At 34.9% G+C, this 18798-nt stretch overlaps 1 protein-coding gene across 8 annotated transcripts in view; it reads left to right on the forward strand.

The window, feature by feature from the left end:
• Positions 1 to 18798, forward strand: part of LOC124296884 (protein furry) — a 106848-nt gene that overhangs the window by 77467 nt on the left and 10583 nt on the right. For all 8 annotated transcript variants that reach the window (XM_046747275.1, XM_046747274.1, XM_046747265.1 and 5 more), the window contains one exon: positions 3373 to 3573. In XM_046747275.1, the coding sequence (XP_046603231.1) occupies positions 3373 to 3573 (201 nt within the window). The remainder of the gene's footprint in view (positions 1 to 3372; positions 3574 to 18798) is intronic.

The raw sequence follows: 18798 nt of genomic DNA on the forward strand, positions 1-18798 counted from the left end.
GCCTAAATGTTATAAATGAAAAAAAAATTGTGTAATAACTAACAGAAATGTATAAAAAAATAACACAAACTTAAAGTGCATCTGTTGGGATATCACGTTAAGTTAAATCTCTTCTAACAGCGTAGAATTCAACTCTACGAAATACTTGAAAACGAAGCGATGAAACTGTGCAAACAACAACGACAAACGTTGGCTTTCCAAACCTAATTTCAAAGTTTCGAAGTCGGTTGGACCGGAAACTTTTGGACCTTGCTACAGACTTTATGCTCCGAATGGGTGAATAACCGGTTTTGTTGCATATCGTTGTTAACTATTGCAAGATATGTACGAGTAGGAAATTCGTCTTGAACTTTCTTCGTTGGAATCTTGCGAAACGACTCTTTACACGCTCTGATAATTATTATACACTGGTCGACAGGACAAAAGTAACTGGTCATTTTTTTGACAGACACATTAATATTTATTTTTTTATGATTATTGATGGTAAAAAAAAAGAAAATAAAAAAAGAAAAGTTTCTCGGTGTTGTTGCGGTGAACGAACGAACAAAGTCTGTACATCGACCGTTTTTCCCCGCGTCTGCCGAAGTGGAGAAAAGCCATTTACTCGATATGCCATTAATTTGGTCGACGTAGGTAAGTAAATACACGCGTCTGCCGAACATCCATCCTTTCGTACAAGATTTATTGTCATTCTTAGCGAACCGGTTTACCTTTATATTATTAAACCTACGATAATGTACTTCGACCCTCTGACGAACACAGTCGGAATTTCTAATTCCTTTGGCATTTTGGTCATTCGTCGTTCATCCGTCCGTCATCGTCGATGGCAATCTGCTCGAGTCACGATCGTGCGTAAGTTTTATCGGGAAACTTGTGTATCCTGTTGGGGCGAAAGAAAAAGAAACTGATGAAAGAAATTGAAAACCAGAAAATTTTTATCGAAACTAGTTCAGTAATTAACCCTTTGAGGAATAGTCGTAAGTTCTTATCACCTATTTTATATCAATTTTCTGTGTGTTTAGAGATATTTTCAACATGTTTCTTTGCGGTTTTGGATATTTCTGACAGTATACTAACAGGTTTTCAATACTCGAGAGTAATTATTGCGATATAGTGTAAATTATTTTTGTTGGAAACAAATTGATTTGAAAAAATGGTGAAAATTGAAGGAATGATTCATTTTCGAGAAAGTTAACCCCCTCTACGTGTATACATGTTTTGTATAAATTATAAGATTTTGGGGTCGGTTATTACGAATCTGAAACCGGATTTAAAAAATTCAAGATGGCCGATCTAATACGGCGGACGAAAATTTCAAGTTCGATCGAATTAGGAGAAAAAACTCTGTTCACGGATTTTTTGGGGTCGCTGATTACGAATCTGAAATCAGATTTTGAAAATTCAGTATGGCAAATCCAATCAGTGACCCGAAAAACCCGTACATAGAGTTTTTTGACCGAACTTGGTCAAATTTGAAATTTTCGTCCACCGTATTCGATCCGCCATCTTGAATTTTTGAAAACTGATATGAAATCCGTAACCAGTGATCTTGTTGTAAAAGTTGACTCAGCAGAAGAAATCTGTGATTCAAAGGGTTAATTATTAGAGACGAGTTAGATTACGGAACGCTTTAATTTTTTCATTCCAAATTTCTATGGTTTGATAAATTTCCATGAATAATAGATCGGTTCGTGCACAAATAAATTATACAGAAAGATTCATATTTTTTACGGATAACGTGAGTATGGATTTAAAAATAAAACATTATTAGTTCTTCGCGTGCATCTTACACGTATTAATTTTACCTAATTGTAAGCCTCGTCTTTCCTCAATTTGGAAATCATCGATTTACGAATAAAGTGTTCGGCTAAAAATCAACGATTACAAATCAACATCCAAATTAGGCTCGTTATCGAAGATTTTGCGATTCAGAATTTGTTTTGGATTAAAAATTTACAAAGAGGCCAAAAAATCGCTGGCCTTTCCTCCTTAATTTTAATTCCGATAAAAGCTCGTCGTATCAGAGCCCTGATTGCTCCGATAAAAATCTCTCTCTCTCTCGTTAATCGGTAATCCCGTACCCTTTGGCTTACTTTTCAAACCGTAGCAGTTTAGTGAATTATCTTGATTATTGCGGGAACGAATTCACTTCGTCGTCATTCAAAGAGGCTTATCAAAGCCTCGCCACGATACTGATTCGTCGAAATTTCACTCACATTCCGTCGTATATTCCTCTTGAAACACTATTGATAAGTATAAAAATTCCGTTAAATTATTCGGAAATCTTTACCAGAGTATCAAATCTAAAATTTATCTATCAAATTTTTCTATTTCCGTGGATTCGCAGTTTCTTTCTTCTTATCTTTCTTTCTTTCTTTATTTTTTTTTTCCCTCTTCTCAGGATAAATGTTCGGTTCTTTCGATTATTACATCGAAAAATTCTTATATTCGTCATAATTATTTATATCCTATAAGTTATCACGCCGATTTATCACGTGAAGTGAATATTTTATTCCTCATTAATTTGCAAACCTGAGATAAGAGAAGTGGAAAGAAAACGTTTTATAATACAAAAAAAAAAAAAAAATAAATAAAAATAAGAAAAGCGCTAAACCTGTGCGAAGTCGATAATGATTTCACTTCCGGACGTCTTTGTACAAATTGTCGGATTTTTGTACGCTTGGACGGTCCTTTTGATGAAATTTTGCGTATCAAAAAAATAAACAGCAAATAAAACAGAAAGAGAGACGACAAAAAGACAACAAAAAAAAAAAAAAAATGAGACAATACGCTTTCTAAAGCGTGTGTGTGCGGGTGTATTAAATATTGTTATTACCTACCTTGTACTTATTATAAAACTCAACCAAGTACGTATCGTCCTTGTTTATTCTACCGCCGAAAAAATGAGCCCATCTTTATGTATTCGATAATTTTTCAACACCGTATATTATAATCGTATATTAATGTACACAAGTACTATACATTATGCATAATGGATATGTTAAACAGTATATTGTTAGATATTGAAAATCGGTTTCTTTGAAACAAAGTATTAACACTCATTCGGCACCTTTATCTGGCATAACGTTACCGGCATTACTTTGCTGTAATGAAGCAATTTTGTTATTTATTTAATTTTTTTTTTTTTTTTTTGTACTCATTCGGGTGTCTTTTACAAGATGAGAAAAAAAAGATCTACGAAAGGTTTAAGAAAAACATGACAGCTGAAACTTATTCCTCGCGTAATACACGTAATAATGTTGAATCTCTTTTTAATACAATATTTTTAACTCGGATCCCGTTTTCTTGTTATTTATTCTATTGTATTTTTTTTTTTTTTCTTTTTTCTCAATCCGTGGTTCGATTTTGCAGGACAAGAGGAACTGGCTGTCGGGACATCGGCGGCTGAAGTTCCCCCAGGACCAGGCAGCCCTGGAGGAGTTTTGACTGTCGGTAGCAGCCGCGTCGGCACCCTGGACGCTCTTTTGTCAGCCTCTTATTGCCGCAGTCAAATGTACCTGTCGCGACAGCTGGCCCAATTGCACCCGAAACTGACCATGCCCATGTTCAGCGGTGAGTGAAATATCCGCATAACACACGGTGACGAAACACCTTGGAAAATTTGGAAAACGTGGAAATGTCGAGGAATTTAAAAGGGTTCGTGGAAAATTGGAGAACTTGGAATTTTCGTTGAATTTTCATTGTAATACGGTCACGGGGAAAGCTGAAAATATCGGTTTTTTTTTTTTATGGGAGTTGGAAATGATTTTTTTTTGTCGAGGAAACAAATTTCCTTTTTTTTTTCGTTGAGAGAAAACGAAAGAAAAAATAAAAACGAACAAAGAAAAAAAAAAAAAAGGAAATTGGCTCAAACTGACTTTTTTGCACTTGCGTTATAATTTTTTTTTTTTTTTTCAATTCGCATCGAACTCCGGACGAACGTAAAGTCGATAGGCTGAACGATTTAAATTTTTTAATCTTGGTTTCACGTTTCAATTTTTTAATAAAACTGATTTAAATGCGAAACTCGAGTTTGTTTGATTGCGACTTGCACTAAATTTTTTTTAGAAAATAGGTAATTTTTCGTAGAATCCCGAAATATCGTTCTGGTTTCTACAAAAGCAAACTTTATTTGACGAAACTTTTTTTTTTGGTTAGTTACACAAAAGATATCAAAATTCGACATCTAGATTTTGTTTGTTAGAATTATTTCGATATAAACAAAAATCAACCTGCGAAATTCGAGTCGTCCATGACTAATCGAAAATTAGAACCGAATCCAGGAATTATTAATTCGACTCGCGCAGGTATTTTCTTTAAATTCGAAGATTCAAGCTTTTACCACATTTTCGATTCCCTTATTAATTACCGCCTCACTTTGCGAAACGCGGCTGCGGTTTTTCCGTTTCCCTTCAACTCGGTCGTACTTCCTAATTTTCCGGCTGAAATATCAACCCTCGAAATGAACCTTCACGCCACCGTGTTAACCTTTTGAAAGGAGTCTCCGCGAGAATTTCTCGGGCATAAAATTCTCATTTCTTCCTTGCACTTGAAGCTCTGTATCCTTGACATCGGAATGTCTAAAAGTTGTGAAACACGACTGGAAAGTCTCTCGCGAATACCGGGAAATCTGATTGTCGAGAGGATTCGCAGCGTTTCCTTGAATTAATTTACGTTAAATTTTACAAAGATTGTTTAGGGGATTCCATTTCTTTTATAATTTTAATTTTCTTAAATCTCTTGTTTCGCTGCTTTGCTTGGTTATTATTTTTACTCGTTAAATCTTGATAAGTTGTTTTTTTTTCTTTCCAAGTTCATTTTCCAATAACTTCGAAAAACTTTACGATGCGTCGACAGTTTTTTTTTTTTTTTTTGATTTATTTATTTATCTTCCTTCCTTCGCAAACCGAGTACTGCGATGAGATTTTATTTGAAATATCAACGATCGATTAATCGATTATCAAGCCTCTTGGAAATTGATTTTATTACCCTGTAACTACGATTGTATAATAAGTATACGTGTATAGCTTTTTTTAGAATCATATCTCAAGCTGTTTCGTAACACACCAAGTTTTTGGCAAGGTCAAAAAACGACGAGTATATAACGTACGCTGCTCAATGATTAATGACGATTTATCGTCGGATTTAAATAAGCTCTCGAGATTTTTTAAGATTTCATCATTTGGTCGTCTCTTAAATACCCTGTGGAATAGATGAAAAAGGACGCGTTGTATCATTACATGTGAAATAGGAATATTTTTTGGGGTGCGGTTGAAATTCCCAATTTTAAAAGTTCCGAAAGTGCGAAAATGTGAAAATTTTTAATTCCGAAACATCGAAACTCCGAATGGTCGAAGATTTTTGGTTTCGTGAGTTTTTGGCCCGGTGAAATTTCACCACTTTGATCTTTCTTCGTTTTTGATTATTGGCTTTTTTGATTTCTCACCCCCCCCCCCCCCCCCCCCCCCCCCCCCCAGTCGTCGAGTAAACTACGCCGTGTAATTATATTTCAACTTTCGGAATTTTACTATTTATTTTATATTCGGAATTTACAAGAAACTTGAAATCTCCCTCCACCCCAATTTATTACCTCTTGCCTTTCATCGTCTGCTCTGTCACGACCTTTTGACTCCCACGGGGAATCCAAATTTCTTTTACAGTTGACCGAAGTTTGTGACGTATAGTCAAGATTCTAAATTACACTTCGCTGCTCGAGGAGATCGGTGAACTGAATTTAAATCTTTGTAAGCGAATTATACATTTTTTCTCTTTCAAATTACCAGATAATCGAACTTGGTCAAATGCCGGAGATGGAAAACTTAGGTACCTGTGATACTCATAAATCAGTCAGTAATTAATGATAGTGAAAATAATGAAAGACATCGAATCATGTGGTATATAGCCGCAATATAGGATTAGATTACTTTTTTTCTCTCTCTCTCTCTCTCTCTCTCAAGAAAGCGAATTTATTACATTATATGATAAAAACTCTCGAGAAAAATTTATGCATGGTTTTTCCGAATGGATGCTTTTATTCCGGTTAGGAGGCAGCTATGAAGCCACTGGAACGGATTCATATGTTATACATTCCGATTGAATTTCATATCAATTTCGAAACTCTTGACTTTCGACTCTCGACTCTTGAAAAGTCGAAAGATTTATTGTACAAGCACCGCGTCTCGTTGCCCAGTTCGACGAGTTGTTTGACCAAACTCAAACGTCTCGGTTTTCATACTCGCATATTTTTCCAAACTTTTTTCCTTATTCGTCTATCTTTGATACTGCGAATTTACGCATTCTTGCGATTTTCATTTTTTTTCTCTTCTTCTTCTTCTCGATTCAAAAATTGCGAATAAATTCTGTTGTTATAAAGCTTTTCTTTTCTTTTTTTTTTTTTTTTTCATCAACTAAAACATCGTTCGAACGATCGGAAAATTCACGAAATGTTCACAAAACTTGTAGTTTTCACTTGGAATATTTCTAAACCGCCTCGATTATGAAACGATTTTTTTTTTTATTTTCCTCATCAACTCTAAAATGAAATAGTTACAGCAATGTTATAAGAGAAAAATAGAAGTCTTGAGACTTTTCTTGAGAATTTTCAGACCGTTTAAATAATGTTTTGGTTCTAGCAAAAAATTTCAAGTACCAAAGAAAAAGAACAAAAACAGAAATCGGCCCGGTTTTGAAATGTTTGGAAAAGAAAGTACAGTTTTCGTGAATTTAAAAAAAAAAAAAAAAAAAAATGTCCGTTTCAAAATCACGTTAAATATTCACAGATAATCAACCAATTGTGTAAAAAATCTGGAACAATTCAGAGTACCGATTCAGAGTTGGAACGATCGCAGAAAAAATTTTCAACAAAATCAAAAATGGCGAGGGTCGGACGTTTGTTGGTTTTGCATGGGAATCATCCGTACATGTATACATCGTGTAAAGTCTCGGCAAATTTGCACAGAGGTTTGTTGTTGCAATGAAATTCTGATGATGCGTGGATAGAAGATTGGGAGTTTGGCATGTTCAACTATGTATACATCATCGTACGCACGGCCGTCAATTTTCCCCCTCAACCTCCCCATAAGCAATATTTCACACCGTCAATAAACAGCGAAATCAAGTCAACGCTGCCGAGATGAATAAGCCTTTCGCCTCGGATTTTATATCTTGTTTATAATACAGGAAGTAAATATTTCAAACGTAATCGCCGTCGTGCAGAATTTTTCGCATATCGTTACAGCGCGAAAGTAATTCTATTTACACAAACACCGATATAATTAACAACGGAATGTCACCGATACGGGTGAGAATTTGTGAATTGATTACCTCAAAAACTAAAATTAAAAAACCCATAAGAATTCTGATACTTCCATGAAAATTCTAGCACTTCCATTGAAATCTCACAGGATTTTCCCGTAAAAAACGTTTAAAACACCATAAAAATTCCCTAGCCCCATAGAAAAGCCATAAGAATTTTACATCAAAAGTTTTCGAAACGTCATAAAAATTCCTCAACTCCCATTGATACGTCGTAGTAATTTCCCGTAAAAAATCTTTTGAAACGCCGTCACAATTCCCTCACCCCCGTAGAAAACCCATAAGAATTTCTCATAAACAAAATTTTCGAAATCCCATAGAAATTCTCGAATCCCCGTGTAAATCGAATTGGAATTGGGTATAAGAATAATATTGAAATCCAAATAAAATTTCGTAAAACCCATAGAATTTCGAGGCGCTCACGTGTTATTTCTTTGTAAAATTACCGCCACCATCCGAGCTAATAAAAAATTGCTTCTTTCCCCAAAGGTTGTTGAATTTTAACACAACAATTTGAATATATTGAAAAAATTATTTACCGTACGAAGTATCACCTTTTAGAACAAAGTTTGTACGAAATTTTTTCCTGCTCCTGGTATTATTACTATTATTATTATTATTATATTTTTTGTCGAGACAGAGTTCTCCAATAATAACCGAAACTGGACCATCATCGGTCAGCCGGAAAGTTTATGACAAAAATTAATACTCCCCAATTTCGCCAATAAATCGTGGCTTTGTCATTCGTTAAGTCGAAACTTTTGTTTATACGGTGATACAGAGTTTTTTCCTCTACCTCGCCCCTCGTTTTTTTTTTGTTTTATTTATCGTACATCCGAGAATTCCCAGTTTATCTGAAAATAATTATTCGGAGAATGTTGGAGAATCGGCGAAGTGATTTGTACGGCTTAAAGCTCGCGTCGTTGTAGCTTATATTCTATTATATTACACACACTTGCGTAACGGGGTTTCTTTGAAAGCCTTTGAAGGGTTTATACTTAGTTTCAACTGTAAATTCTACAGGAAAACAGCCTTGCTCGGTGTGGGAGTCCTCTTGAAACTTTCGGAATCCCTTTCGAAACTTCTCGACAGCGATGAATCTAGCCTTAGGATGGGTCGTGTCGTAGTAAAAGTCGACGTTTCGACTCATCCTCCGCCTTCGCAACGTAGCTCGAATAACGTTATACAGCAGTGTTATGAAATTTCATTCCTCAACGCTCTCAAAGCGGCGATATTAATCGCCTAATTACTAATTCAACATTTCAACTTCTTTCATCGTTTTGGAAACGCTCCGAAATCTCGGTCTGATAAACCTCTGACACGAGTCGAATTTTCCCACGCTATACCGCCAAGTATACGTTGTATTAAATGTATACTCGAACCTTTTGTTATACTTACTTTACAAACTTTATTAAAGTTTCGTTCAGAAATGAGGAGTATAACTTTTACCGAGATAATAATATTCCTCTACATGTACGTGTATGTGCCTATATAGGCGAGAGGCGGATGTTTAATTAATTTCAGTCTCATTAAACGACACTTCCAGAGCCAAGCCTAGAACGATTGTCTCAATTTGTATTTTTTTTTTTTTCCCCCCCAATTTACCCTCCAACCAACTCCAATATTATTCTTTAATCCGACAATTTTGAAGAAGGAGCTCAAGATTTTCTGTTGGTGGAACGATATAATCAAAAATCGATGAGGAGTGTTATCAAAAATAAAAAAAAAAAAAAAAAAAAAAAAGTCGTATCAACGGGAAAACGTTAAAATTGAGAGGAGATGAATAAGACCTGTAAGTCTTGATTACAGTCGAGTCGGAGCAATCGTTTTACTAAAAAATATCGAACAAATCGAAGCTTGCGATTTATCGTAATTTGTCATTTTTGTTTACAGCGTACAGGTTAGGGTGATAATAATAATAAAAAAAAAAGAGTAATTTTCCAAAACGATAAACGATAAAGAAAACTTTGTTTTTGGAAATCGTGACTTGAAATTTTTTTTTTTTCTCTCGCTCCCACAGCAGAAATTGGTCTTATTCGAGAAAATCATTGTTATTATTATTATTTCATTTTAATAATCTGAACATTTTTTTTCAACCTACCGCAAGTAATTTATTTACAGCTGTTCGGCATTTCTAGCTGAAAATCATAAATTTAACAACAGTTTAGCTACAAATATCGATTTTTTTCTTCTTTCCAAAACAAGTGGTGCGAGTCTTTCAAAAAAACATTTTTTGCGCCAAATTTTCTCGCCTCTACACCGTGCTAATGTTAACCTTATGATTTTTAGTTGAGAAGGCAGAAAAAAAAAAAACGAAATGACGACGGTAAATAAATTACTTGAGGCAGCAACAAAAAAATTTCAGGGTACAAAAATTAAAAAAAAAAAAAAAAATCATGATGTTATTCAATACGAATACTTTTTGCTACGGAAGCAAAAAACAAATCTCACGTCGCAATTTTGAACAAAGAGCAGAAAAAAAAAATCGAAAAGTCGATTGAACACTGTCTGAGTTTTGTTTTGTTTTTTTTTTTCTTCTAATCCTAAAATTTGTGAAAATTAATCAATTTTTAACGTACCAACAATTTTCGATAGAGCTCTGAGAAAAAAATATGGATTTTTTTTTATTACCACCCTGATACCGTTTTTAATTTTTATCAAGCAATTTTTCCGTTTATACCTAATTTCGTTGCGTAGTTTCAGCTGCGCGTCAGCGTTCGTTTGTGTTTATAAATAATTTCGGCTTCTACGGGTAACTTTGCGTTTGCACGAGAAACACGTAGCTTGGCGAAATAATCCGATTTCACCTGAATATAAGAGCGCCCTGCCGGCAGACTCTACCCTCACTTTTTGGTGAACCCTCTCTAAATTTTCCTTCTCTTTTCACAACCGCTTCGTTCGTCACGTTCAACAAAACAGGACTTGGTACTCTCGCCTTTCGTATAACGCCTGCCAATAAAAAGTTGTACAACGAAATATGCGGTGTAACTTCGACGCGGACAAAAATAAAATATCAATTCATCGTATCCGTTAATTTGATTCTCTTCTACGATAAGTTTTATTCGTTTTTCTTTAATTTCTTCTTTTGTAAATACCGAGAGAAAAGTTTCGTTCACAAAAAGCATAGGGTAGATAGTTTTAAGTTATAGAATCGAATTCACGCCCCTTGAATATTTGTGTATGAGTGTGAAAAATACGTAAGAGCCTTCTTATTCGTCCTTTTTATTCCTGTATCTACACTGAGACAAATTTCATTTGTTATAGTAACTAGAAAAATTGAGTAAAACAGGTATCGTTAAGAAAACTGTTTGAATATTGTTGGAATTGCGAAAAACGAGCTACGCCTAACCATTTTGCGCTATCGTCGATCCTTTTTTGGTTATTGCAACGCAAAAATCAGTTTGTGAGGTTTACTCTACTTTTTTAGCTAAGCAAGGCTTTAACGTCAATTTATTCTTGCACAAGCGTTAAATTTTCGCAACAGTCGCAAGAAAATATAGCAACAGTGATCGTAACGAGAAGGAAAAACCTAATTTTCATTTTCTACCTAGAATAATATTGTTCGATCGTGGTAAGAAATGAAAATAGTTAATAACTAAAAATTTCTCTCAGTGTACAAACACACGCAACACACAGACGTTCGTCTGAAGATGATTGTAGGTGATTTTCCAAATGTCCAAAACGTGGAGATTAGTGTAAACTCAACTTTTTATTTTCGGGCTGATTACGATAATTAATATTTTTCCTCTGAAGTCAGAGAAACGGGAAGTTAAAAATAGCAGAGTTTCCCGAAAGCGGGAAAGAAGATTATAAAGAATTACGCGTACCAAGGTTCGGCGTAAAAAATATGAGAACGACTTCAAACGAAATACAAAAAAATATTTAGAACCTCGTAGGTGTAGAAAATATAACAATAAACGATACATCAATCCATTTTTCTAGTATTTAGCTGCAGCAGGCATCAAGAATGTCATACCTGTAAATAAATTTGTACGCTATATTTATTTGCCATGTATCTCGCCTCGTATTTTTCTGTTGCATCTACGTCTCGTTGTCACAGATCGCCGCGTTTCGGCAGAAACGGATTAGGTTTCATTTAGGGTAAACTTGTTTGAAATTCAAATACGTTCCGTAGAGTAGCTTTAAAAATATCGCACGGATTTATTATATCACGGAAGCTTACAAGGGGATGTTTTTTTCAAACGTGTCGCAAGTTTTAATTCCAGCAGTAAGGTTGATTCGTTCACGTCAAACATTAGAAATTAGTCAATAGAATTTCGCCCTCGTTAAATAACGTATTTAAAATGAGTTTTTCTCTTCGAATTCATATACCGAGATTATTGTTCGATTTGTCGTGATTGAATTTGTTCTAAAAACGAGCGAATAATTTATACACCTCTAATTCGCTTGCTCCGGCTATTATTACTACTGTTGTTATTATTTTAACTCATTCATTGTCGACAGAATTGAATCAAGCGAGCGTTAATTAGTCGAAATTAGGGGTTTCGTTACGCTAGTATAATACTAAAAGAGGAAAATAAAACAGCGGTGCAATTACGAGCTTATCTCGTGTCTGGTGGTGGGTGATTAATCACGTCGTGTCATCGTTATTATCCCAGTATAGAAATTCAGCAAGTCGATCGTATTTGATATTTTTACCTAATTGGTTCAACCCTGGTAATGTAGGTCCAATAAAATGGCTGCGCACACGGGGATACTCCATATTTTAGCGAAACTTGAGATACGTATGATTCGATCTATTCGCTCATGGATTTTCGTCGTCGAATAATAACTTTATACTCACTCGATCTCAGCCTGTAATCAAACTTCATTCGCATCGCTTTTCGATCCGGTGTAAATGCAGTTATAACTACGTTGCATTTATACGGAAATTGATGATAAAGCTGAAAAAACTGCAGCGCCCGCGAGCGAATCGTCGATCAATTATAGATTGGCGAGAATCGAATACAGGCCTGCAGATTCTTATTTCACACCACGGTGAAGAAGAAAATTTTCATTCATTCTATTCAACCTAGGAATTAATTCGCTCGATCGTTTCATTTTCAAACGATAGGTTTTCAAGAATATTTGATAAAATTTATTTAACAAGATATTCGTACGAATTGATGTATACAGAAAAGGCTGAAATTTTAGTTAATTTAATTGAATGTTCAACCGGCTGGAAGAGAATTTCATTCGGTTTGTAGGACACTATATATTTAATTAAATCTATCTTCAAATGAATTTTCATTATATTCAAGTAAACCCGGGTTTAATACAATACTATTTCATTTTGTACGAAACAGGCATCGTTTTTTTTTCATTCAAGTGCAGTTTCGCTTCGCATTCTCAATTAATCTAGATACGTGATAATCGAGATGAATAAATTGGTGTAAAGAGAAGTCGGAAAAATTGACTGACCCAAAAATACAAGTTTTCATACAAGTTTTTTGATATTTTTAGTATTTGCGATAATATGAGAATCCTGAGAAACAAAGCTTCAAGTTTTTCACAATCGGTAACTCGGACATGTTTTCACCGATTTTTATCAAAATGTAATCAGTTCTTTTCTAAGTGAAAGTAAACCGATGAACCAAATTTCATCTAATTCGATTCATCCAATTTCGAGTTACTTCCGGACGAGAGAAATGATCGTTAAAAAGAAAAAGAAAGAGAAAAAAAACTTAATAACCACACAAGCGATTTTGCATAAGATCGTCAAAATTTACACGAACTTTATCGGTCTTATTACCGTGGCATGTATAGACTTGAAACAAGTTCAAAGTAAGTAAAATTAACTCGTGCCACGCTTCTTCGTCAAGACAACGAGCAAACAATGATTATTATTCAGGGTTCCCCTTCATCAGAATTAGAGAACCTATCCGCGTTATCGGGCTTCTTGTACTTATACAGGGTCTGTCTTCCTCGTGGAACATCCCTTGATGTAAATTATTCTTACCTTCCTTACTACACCTCAGACTGATTGCGATTGAGAAGCACGACGAATACCAAATCGTAGTTCAGGTTTCCATCCCCAATGATCGCTAACTCGTTATATACTGTGGTAAAAACTGTTTGTAACAAATAACGTACCTATGGATGTGATACGAAGTGAATATGCCTGCATTTATGCAATTTAGTACACATATTACCGTAATCAGCCCTCAGTTATGCAATTCAGGGTACTTTTTATAGAAATCCGCCTGTATTTATGTAATTCCGGACACGCATTGGTCGAATTACGCCTTCATTTATGCAGTTCAAGGTACATTTTGTTAAATTCAGCCTGCATTTATGCAATTCAGGGTACATCTCGGCAAAATTCGCCTGCGTTTATGCAATTCAGGATACGTTTTGATTGAAATGCGCCGTCATTTATGCAATTTGAGATACATTTCATCGACATCAGCCTGCATTTATGCAATTTCGGATACATTTAGAAAAAGTCCGCCTGCATTTATGCAATTCAGGATACGTCTTGATTGAAATTCGCCTTCATTCATGCAATTTGATATATATTTTACCGAAATCCGTCAGCATTTGTGCAATTCAGGGTACATTCCACAATCGGTCAGTCATCAATAACAAACGTCGATCAACAAAATGTACGTAACCAGTTGCGGTAATGCAGGCGGATTTCAATTAAATGCACCCTGGATTTCATGAGTATAGGCGAATTTGCCATGGGACATTTTTACGAATACAGGCGTGTAGTGAGTTATTTTGTTTACTGCTATGCGTCTTCTTTTTTCTAAATTTCTTCCGGTCGATTAGACGCGATACGGATCGTTTGTTTTTTCGGTTTTCACGTATCGAATGGGTGGATAAAATTTCAGAGTTAAACGCGCGTGAAACGACGAGAAATCTTGATGCTAACTACGCTTTCCGATGCCCTGCTCAAAACGTAAAAACAGACGTTCTCGATGTCGGAGAAAAAATAGAAATGCTTTCATCATCTTCTTCATGGCTGTTCAACGCCGGCTTCCCAATTGTCCCGTTTCTAGGATCGCCAAGATTGCCGGTATGCGATGGAAAACTATGACCGCTGCGCAGAAAATGAAATACATGCGCATGGCTAAACGAACCAAAAAAACCTGAACACAATTGTGAGTGGGCGAGTTTCACATCGACGTGTTATAAACCTAAATGTAATATAGTTAGGCTAAGGTCCGATAGACAAGTTAGACTCATATGTGTTGTGTATGAGACGTCATCTTTAAGAGGCAACAACATTCTAAAAAGGACTAGGATTTTTTTTCAGAGGGTTTATTTAACACATATTGTGGTATGGAAATTCTCCTTTTTTTTATTTTTTATTTTTTTTTTTATTAGCATTTTGATGACAAATGCCGGCGACAGAACCAATCTTTGAGATTGTTTTTTTTTTTTTTTTTTTACGACTCCTTCACGGGAGGACGGATTTCTCGTAAGTTCATAGATCTGAAACAAAAAACTAAAATTTCTTATGACCTGGATACTATTGTCTATGAAACTACGTAGGGTTTTTTTTTGTTTACCATCAAATTTGGTGGAAATGGTGCATTTTCGATGAAACGAATCGATTTTTGGTCAAAAACTAAGCAGTAAATTTTTGATAAAAATAACGTTTACATTAAAGTTTAAAAAAAAAATGGCTACGCACTTCCGCAGAGAATGTAATTGTGAAGCTACTGTCAATATTTCAAATCAATCCATGCAACGGCGCTCAAGTAATCTCTCCTCCCAGTTTGAGAAATGTGGTTTCGAGAAAAATGCGTCTACAATTTTGCGAGCACTGTGACTAAATCGAGAATTGAACCTTGTAACAATTAATTTTTTTTCCATTATAGGACCAACTGGATATGGTTTTTATAAAATGTAATTTAAAATATTGTTTAAGCAAAAAAATGGTTCGAATTTTTCAAAATTCTAGAGCGGTGTTATCCCTTAAATAACCAACCTTCTATGACCGACATCAACCGGCATCAGTTAATAATGAGACGCGTAATGTGCAGAAATGTAAAAACCTATTATTCTTTGTAACATGAACTCCTGCGGGAATTTAATTCGGCCAGACTGGCGAGCAACCTCTTCAAAGATACCACAGACGTGAACCTAATCGAGTCACGAGACTCGTTCTTGTCCGATGCCTGATATTCAGGGATATTTCAGGCATGGTTCTTAACTCTGTGTTGTCAGTCGTGAAGGATTTAAAATTATTCCACCGTGATTAGATTTTAAACATTTTTCCACAGTCATCCACGGATCTGGATGATGAGTATAATATGTTATACCGCGCGTATTATAAATCTGTTATTTACCCGTATTTGAGATCTTATTAAAACGTCAGGAAATTTGGAAATGAAATTATACAACCGTTCTTTGCTTTGATTAAACGTATAATTCTATGCTTCGCTTGGCTACACCGTAATGGATGCAATTTTAAAGCAAAGCCCAATCTTTATCCTAACCTTCTTCCCTTCGGTGAAGGGATTATACAAGTTGCTGCTTCGTTTATTATTATTATTCGTCTCAATGTTTCGTGGCTGCGTAATTACCGTGAGATTGACGTGAAAATGTCATACTGCTACGTTAGGGTGTGTCGAAAATAAAAAAAATATATATCTTAGAAACAGGTTTAAAAGGTTCATTTAGGTATAAAAATACACCTGTTAAAATTTGAACTGTTAATTATAGTTATAAAAATCAGAAGGAGGAAAAACCATTTTTCCCGTCTTATTCTTATGGAATATAGAAAAGTCCGATTTGCAACATCTTAATGTTAATATTAAGAGTTAAAATTTTAACAGGCGTATTTTTATATCTAAACGAATACTTTTGAACCTGTTTCCAAAGAACAAAAAAAAAAAATTTTTTTATTTTTTAAAAATTAGGATTTTGTTTTTTCATTTTCTTTCTCATTTTTAGATTACATTTCACGTCACCTCGCGTTCGAAAATAAAATTTTTGCACGTCATTTCGAAACCCGTAGGTGTAAAGTTTCGTTTGGGAAAATTTCCTGTTCGAATTCCGTCGGTTTACTCATCAATGTTTGAATAAAAATCGGTAATGGATGTGACTCCTGGCAGTCTACGCGTTGTGTTATATTCTACGCTTCTATTCATAGAATCGCCATCTTATTTTATATCACACTGTTACATCCAGTCTTGTGTTACGTCAATCCTGAATATGGCGACATTGCGTTTCTCTTTCTCTCTTTCACTTTATACGATCTAGATCAACGGTACAAAAAAGTTTGTACAGTTCGTGACGAAAAAAAATTTCAACCTGGATAAACATAACGTACTTTACTTTCACCAGCTGGATTGAGACCCGAGACGCGTGTTGTGCGTAATTTGTCATGTTCGTTTTCAAACTCTGCAACGTGTAAAGATCGTGCGATATTTTTTCTGCGTGTATAAAAATTTTAAACTCAATTCCTAACGCTTTTTGACATTGAGAGACATGCTTTCGGTTAAATGTACAATAACTATCGTTTTTATTCAGCCATTTGATAGTTTTTTTTTTTTCTTACAACTTACGTAATTTCAGAACGGATTCCTAATAACTACATTTGTATAGTAATAATTATTAGCTACTCCCAGTACCAGGGAGATTATATTTTACAGTCAAATAAATTTCAACAAGCTTTAGAATAGAACGTGTAATAATTTTACAGCCCCGCAATCTTGTCCGAAATGAGTATATATAAATCACAAAGTTTTTCGGTAAGAATTATTCCGACTAGATTGATAATCGGCGGAGAGTGAAAACAGCGGTCGGGGTTAACGGGTAAAAATGTCAAATACCTTCGAAGAATATTATAAATACCTTTGATATTGAACAAGCTATATCTGAGTCCAAATTCCTCTTCCATACAGGACTCTGAAATTGCACCTTATATTTTATTAATAAAAAAAAAAAAAAAAGGTTGATAATATGAAAAATATAAATAAATAGACAAACAAATCTTTCACTTCCTTTACTTTCTAATTTTTCATCAACGCAATTGACGGTTATATTATACATAAAATATAGGTATAAACCTGTACTCCGTATTCCACTTTCCAAACAATATCGGGCACCAGCATCACCCACACGTTTATGTATATTACTCGCGCGGTAATGGAATCGCAAACATTTTTGCTAATGACTTTTCTTGATTGTTATTACGGTTGTTATTGTTATTATTATTATCATTATTATTATTAATAATAATTATTGTCGTTTGTTTGTACACTACGCATGTGGTATTTAGAACACGCTTCGATAGTACTGGCTAATTATGAAAAATAATTTTAATATACGCGAGTTACGTGCATACGATGCACGGGGTTGAGGAATAAGAAGAGAGAGAGAGAGAAAAAAAAAATGAAACAGCAACCGCTCATATTTCATTCACGCTAATTCGCTTTGCTAACGCTGTAACGTCCACAGAGAGAAAATACGGGCCACGTCCTTACTTAATTAATTAAACATTAAGAAACATGAAGCTTCGTTTCCCGAAAGATCCTCCCGTCGTGAAAAATGATACACAGTCCACTTATCGAGGATTTTAACCATGTCATGCTAGTTGCCACGCATTTTTTCACAGTACATTTGTAGAGATTATAATATTCAACGATTGTTTAAAGCTAGTGAAACGAAACAAGTGTGTAAAAAAAAAAAAAAAAAAAAAATATAACGTAGCAATTGAACGAACTCTTACCGTTGCAGTTAAAGGGTTTATATAATTTTGATACGTCGTGTTACTAACAATCCTAGTTATTCGAAATAGTGAAAATTAATTGACACGCAACAGCGGCGGTGGCACGGATGCGATGCTCTAATTGCATAGGGATCGTTATATGCAGTGTAACAAATGAATAGCGTGATAAAATCATCGGAGTGTGCATTATACGGATATGCGTATAATGATGATAATAATAATAATAATAATAACAACAACAATAATAATTAAATACCTACGCAGAGATGTACGACGTGCAGTGTAACGTCAAATTCTTTAATACGAATCAACTCGAGCGAGATGTTCCGATTTCTGCTGATGTCGATCCAGCGAGTAATTGCTTAATGGAAGATTAATAACTCCAAGTATCTACGCGTATCCGGAGTCTGTGCCAGATGTTACAGGCCGGGAAGACGAATGCCAGAAAAATATGGGGGAGACGAGAATCGGCTCGAACTAATCACCTCTAATTAGATATAGGTATACCTTACCGTACAAATAGGTATCAGCTATGTAGTGTGGATGTATATACAACGGGTGAATATTGTATACGTAATACGTCACGACATGTAGAAATCGAAATTCGGTTTATTTACTAATACGCTTGATTGAATTTATCTTGAGTATCCAGATCAATTTTTTTTTTAATGACTTCCAAATTACTGGTTCTTTATGACGCAGAGATGTGAAAAATTCGTCTTTCGATTATTCGTAAAAATATTTTTAAGCCTTGTTGTTGGATCGCACATTTATTTATAATTCATCGTGGAATGAAA

This window comes from Neodiprion virginianus, chromosome 2, assembly GCF_021901495.1.
Source record: "Neodiprion virginianus isolate iyNeoVirg1 chromosome 2, iyNeoVirg1.1, whole genome shotgun sequence".
Classification (NCBI taxonomy): Eukaryota; Metazoa; Arthropoda; class Insecta; order Hymenoptera; family Diprionidae; genus Neodiprion; species Neodiprion virginianus.